Genomic DNA, 6,066 nt, shown 5'->3' with positions numbered 1-6,066 from the left:
AGCATCAGATGCATAGCATTCTCTCTGAGGATATTGTTCAATATTGTTCATTTTTGTTTAATCTGATAGAGTTGGCAGGCTCACACCTATTAAACTAACAACAATTTTGGAACCTGCATGTATTGTCCCTTTAAGCATTCACATTAGTTTGTATGGAAACCACAATTCTTCTTTCATACTCGTATTTCATTGATTTGTGGTGTATTTTGATAAATTAGGTAATTATATTGACAAGCCTAATTGGCAGAAGCAGGACAGGAAACAGATCCAATTGATTCTTGTGAGGCTGATGACTCAGTGCCCTTGAGCCCAGGTATACTAGAGCATCAGTGAATGGCCACAAAGGCTCAGCATTTGCTCAGCATCAATCAATTTATTTTCTTCATGAAGTGGAAAGGATTGGTTATAGAGATGGAATGTATTAGTGAGAGGCTTATTTGAAAGGTGTTTGCTTTTATGTAGAATTAGCACAGTGCTTGATGAATTAGGTTCGAATGTTTGTTGAATTCATGCCTACAAAATAGTCATGAATGGCAGCTCCCAAAAAGTGCCATTAGAGACTTTTATATCATTTCTCACTTTCTGGAGAACACTCCTGGATGTCTTGCATGCTCTTCCTCGACATAGAACCGAGAGGAAATGATATCATTGGCCTGGGAAAGAAGGCAGCTCACGAGCAGACTCCCACATCCCCTCCATTCTTCTTCCCAGAGGCAGTGAGCAGACCTGCAATGAAGGGCAACCGTTCTTCTCAGAAAAACCAACTGCAGAGGACACTCTGTTGAGTGCGAGATGCCTGTAGGAGTTCCAGTGAGATCTGGTGACTGAGCCAGCCTTTTCAAGATGCTGGACAAACCTGTGATTTTCCGGTGGAAGCTGCTTGAGAAAAATAGTTACTGATACTCTTCTAAATTCCACACCTAGTCTGTTGCACTAGAAATTCAAAGACATGTTCTCTGCTCTTAAAGACCTCAGAGTGCAGTTGAAGAGAAAGATGTGAGGACAAACAATTGAAATACACTGTTATAACTGCTGTAGTGGAGCAATGTGTGAGGCCAAGTGAGTTCAGAATGGGCTTCAGGGACAGAATCTAAGCTTTCATAAAATTGAAATTTTCTTCTGTCAAAAAAAAAAGAGTCACTAACGTCAAAATAAGCAGTGTCCCAGGTGAGAACCAACATTATTTGATTCAATTGCCAGGTGAAAATTCTCTACAGAATTCCTCATGATAAACAACATCTTTGACCAGAACTGTTCAATTGATATCACAGACTCCCAGAATGGGCTCTCTCAATAACCCTCAGTCTGAACTAAAGACATCACATCAAAGCTCCTTTCGTGGAGCATTGGCTGCAAACACTGCCTTCCTGCTTCCTCCAACCTGTAGGAAACCCTTACCTACAGCTATGTCCTACTATGGCATTTGGAAATCGAGGGTGGACAGATAGGATTCAGCATCAGCAGAGTGCTGAGCCTGGAAGAGCAATGGATCTGCACTCAGGGGACCTGAGTTCAACATTGTGAACAATGTGATACGAGCCACCAATAAATTTGGTTGGACAAATTGAAAACTATACACCTGTTTATTGTTATAGACCTCTTTATTGCTTTCATAGCTACTTTGTACTGTCTCCTGTATACTCAAAATGCATGTGTCAGCTCCCCTCAGTGAGGGTTAATCTGAGGGGCAGCCTCACTGTCTATGATCAGCACAGACCCTGCTGTGATGTCACATCTTCTCTTGGTGGTCTCTTCTGTCTGCTTGAGCTATCTGTTGAAGGGATAACCACTGGTGGAGAATAGTCCTGAATTTTGTACTGATCCTGTTTTTATAATTAAATGTTTTTAATTGTGGTAAAATGCACATAACATACATTTTACAACTTTCACCATTTTATTTGTACAATTCAATGTCATTAAGTGCATTCACAATAAGTCGTAACCGTTACCACTGTCCCTTTTAAGAACTTTGCATTATTCCACACAGAAAGTCTGTGCTCATTAAATAATGGCTACACATTCTCTCCATCATCCAGCACCAGGATCCTCCTAATTTATTTTCTGTGTTCACGAATTTCCTAGTTTGGATACCTCGTAGAATTTGACCTTACAATATTGTTCTTTGGCATCTGGCATATTTTCCTTAGCACAACGTTTCCGTGTTCATGTATGTCACAGCATGTATCAGAATTCTGTACCAACTGTAAGTTATTATCCGGATACTATAATTGACATTAGCATGGAAAAGTCAGATGTTTTCAGTTTTGCTTCTTATGTTAACAGCCACAAAACTAACTGAAAGTTACAGCCAGAACAATTTGTACAAAACCTGAAAGTATGAAGAATTCTCCTACAACTTAAAGACTCTGTAAATGAATAATAAATGGTTTTCAAGATAATTTCCAGTTTGAAACCAATTTTAATTTCCAGTGGCCAAAATGGAACTGGTGGGGTGTGTTTATAGGCTCCTCACTGGTCCGTTAGTCCAGGAAGAGCTAAATAAGCACTTACCAGTTCTCAAGGGGAAGGGGCCACGATTGTCTTTACTAGAAACCAAAGCCAAGGTGTGACCATGTGTGGACAAATGACAGGAGAGGGCTATTCATAAAACCAATTTCTAAGACTGTTTTTATGAAGGGAGAATCTCTCTCTAAGGACATTATTTTGCTTTATATCTGAGAATTCAATGGAATTTAGAGGTAGCAGAACTCACTTATTAAGAATTGAGCTTCCAACTGCAGTAATGCCTCCAGTCATAGAAGGGAACATGATTTTCAGGGGAACATAGTCTGACAGATTAATAAGGAATCTTCCTTTTTGATACTATCAGGTAGGAAACAAGTATAAAGAAGAGTTTTAGGGTTGTGGACAGCAACTCCTTTTATTACAATGAAAAGTGCAGAAAAAGTGTTCAGTAGGAAAGATTCAGTGCAAGATAACAGGGAAAATGTATTGGTAATATCAAGGAGAATCCAAACATTGTACTGTCAGACTAATGCTTTCCATGGGTGAAAACTGCAACTGTCAGGTTAGATAAACATTTATTTGAAGACCTTGAGTTACCACTGAGACATTTCTGAGGCACAACGCTAAGAAAAACGCATGTAATTGTCAAGGGTGGCAGGACAGTGTTGCTCTCAAAGTCCCGTCTGACTGACAGGGCAGAGGCTCTTCCTCATGGCCCCAATCTGCTTCCCGACAGCTCCAGGCTTTCCTCAGGAAGCTGCCCTTCACCTTTATCCACCTCAGGCGTGTCCTGCAGAGCCCTCTGGAGAACCAGCTTCAGGTTCTGCCTATTTTGACGCTGCCTAAAGGAGCCCACGAAGAAGTAAATGATGGGGTTGGCACTACTGTTTAGAGAGGACAGGGACATGCAAACCAGATAAACATGACAATATAAGACTTCCAAATTCAGGTGCATCCTGTAAATTAGGGCCCCCAGAATGCCGAAGGGCAGGCCGCAGAGGAGGAAGACCAGCACTGTGAGCAGGATGGTCACGTACAGCCTGGTCAGCGGCATCTTCCGGGATCCACAGAGGATCCTGACCAGCAGGACCAGGCTGGAAACACAGAGAACCACACACAAAAAAATCAGCCACGCGACTGGGATGAAATCTGACGTTTCACACCAACTAGAATCAGCACCACTAAACAGGAAGTCACAGAACCTCCACTCCAGCATACTAAACAGCAGGGACAGGCCCCAGAGCAGGACACACACGACCGCTGACAGGTGTGTGGGGCGGCGGCAGCGGTACCAGATGGGCCACAGAACAGACAGGCAGCGCTCGGTGCTGATGGCGCTCAGCATACTCAGGCCTGTAAAGTAGGGAAAGGTCATCACAGAAACGAGGATTTTGCGGATGAGATGGCTGATATTGATGAGGCGTAATGGCGAACGTATAATCTGGAAGCTGAGGAAGAGGAAGTCGGCCGCGGCCAGGTTGAGGATGTAGATGGAGACAGCGTTCCTGCGCATGCGGCAGCCCAGGAGCCAGAGCACAACCGCGTTTCCTGTCAGTCCGACAAGGGAAATGATGCACGTCAGCACCGTGAAGCTCAGGGTCTGATTGTAGCAAGGAGTCTCCCCACGTCCGTTGATTGGTGTCAGTTCTGTACCCAAGACTGGGACGGTTGGATCCATGCTCAGAAACCCTAGTCTGGTGCCCCTGGAAACACAAACCAGATGTGATCACCAGCTGTATCATCTCTGATTCTCCCCACCACCCTGCCGTATGGGATTTACTGTCCTCATTTAAAGAAGAGAGAAACAGAGGCTCGCAGATAATAAGTCACTTACCAAAGGTGGGGGTCCTCAAATCCAGTTTGAAATCCAGTTCTTGCTGACTCTGAAGCCTGACCTCTTTCTCTACTGCCACACAAGTTCTGTGCTGACATGGGAATAACATTAGGATGAAAACACCCCCACTCATCCGGCCAGGGCTGTGGACCCGATGATTAATCTATCCTGGGTCTGAAATTTTCTTTCAGGTGGAGGAATTCAGATACACAAAGAGGTGGTTGTGACACACTCGTGACTAGGACTGGTCATCCATGGACAGGAAGGAAGACCATGCATTATGAACCAGAGGAAAATGTGAACTTTGCTAGGATAAGTGTGAAAATGGCTGGGCCTGGTGGGTGAGAAATAACTCAGTGTGTCAGTCATTGCAGACAGGATTACATTTTACATTTTATACTCCCAGTGCCTATTTCCATGAGCAGCACACTGTGCTTTTCATATACATTCATTCAATGAATGAATGCATGCATGAGACTAATGGTACTGGTAGATTTGGATGAAATGGAAAATAAAGATGAAAGCACAATGTAAGGTATTAGAACACACACATATAACTGAATGAAGAAAATTTAATTCATCAGAATTCTATTTGTGGGAAGCTGTATCTGTGTTGAGAAGAATTCTTGATGTGTGCCCAAAACTTGAAATTGACAACTGATGCGCCTTTGAAATGAAGACTCAGTGTGGCTTTGCTGAACACCTAGAAGCATTTTTGTACACAGTGTTTGGGTAGGGTGTGGGTCTTATCTGAATTACTCAGCAATAGAACAGAGGAAAGAGTAAGTGAAGATGAGGTCTGAGTGTAACTGACGGAGGTAATTGAAGTGTGGAAATATCTATGGGGGACTACTAAGTGTTCTGCTGGGTATACACAATGTAAACCTTTTTCGTTCTCTCTTTCAGGAGATCTTTGGTAGCATTTCTTTATTGATGCAAACATTTGTATGAGAGGCGTCCATGAGGGGAAATAGGCGATGTGTAGGGCTTGGAGTGTAAAGAGAGAGATTCATGCAGATTTCAACTGGAGAATGAGGATTAGGTCTAATCTGGGAGAATAACAGCAGCTGATTGAGAGTTTTTAAGGTATTGTCTCTTTTAATCACCTGAAGAGCCTAGGAGGTAAGAATTGGTATTATTCCCATATGGCAGATAATGCAATTGGAGCACAACGAAAGGGAATTATTTGTCCCAGGGGTTATGTATTACATAGTATGAATTTGAGTCCAGCAGGTCTGACTCACAATCCAGTCTTGGAGCAGCCCTTTATACCCAGCGCCACCCTGTGTGGATTATACATGTTAGAGGGAGTAAAGCAGAGGAGTGATTCTCAAGTTAAATCCAAGTTGGCAGCCAAAATTGTGGATTGAAAAAAAACTGACCTAAGCAAACTCCACATAGAGAAGGAGAGGCAAATCAAAGAGGGAACAAAATAGAGGTGAGTGAATGCCATTTAGGAATAAATTCAGGAGTTCCTTTTTGCCTATCAGAGGTCACATTTGCTCTGGAATCCTGAGGATGCACAGGGGCAGGAGGCCTCCTGGTGGACAGAAGATGCACCCTTTGCTGGGAGTACAGAGAAGCATCAGGAGTGAATGCATCCATCATGAGCTCTCTTAGAGGGGCAAGCTGCCACAGCCCTGATTGGCCCAGAAAGGAAATGGGAGGAAAAGGAGAGCCTCTGTTATCCACACTCAGGGCACTAAAGAGTTTCTCTATCTATATTTATGCTATGATATGTTTGTCTTCCTCATGAAAACCAAAGC

The 6,066-nt window shown here is 43.1% G+C and overlaps 1 protein-coding gene across 1 annotated transcript; it reads right to left on the bottom strand.

The window, feature by feature from the left end:
* Positions 1-710: 710 nt before the first annotated feature.
* On the bottom strand, positions 711-4,585 carry MRGPRX4 (MAS related GPR family member X4). The gene has a single exon (XM_521855.7). The coding sequence runs from the start codon at positions 4,142-4,144 to the stop codon at positions 3,176-3,178; it is 969 nt and encodes a 322-aa protein (XP_521855.1). The 5' UTR covers positions 4,145-4,585; the 3' UTR covers positions 711-3,175.
* Between the last annotated feature and the right edge of the window lie 1,481 nt (positions 4,586-6,066).

The sequence above is a fragment of the Pan troglodytes genome, chromosome 9 (assembly GCF_028858775.2).
Source record: "Pan troglodytes isolate AG18354 chromosome 9, NHGRI_mPanTro3-v2.0_pri, whole genome shotgun sequence".
Classification (NCBI taxonomy): domain Eukaryota; kingdom Metazoa; phylum Chordata; class Mammalia; order Primates; family Hominidae; genus Pan; species Pan troglodytes.
This window is presented reverse-complemented; position numbering and strand designations above follow the sequence as displayed.

Bases quoted from the DNA above. Each gene is read 5' to 3' on its own strand.
- MRGPRX4 (XM_521855.7), bottom strand. From the start codon at position 4,144: ATGGATCCAACCGTCCCAGTCTTGGGTACAGAACTGACACCAATCAAC.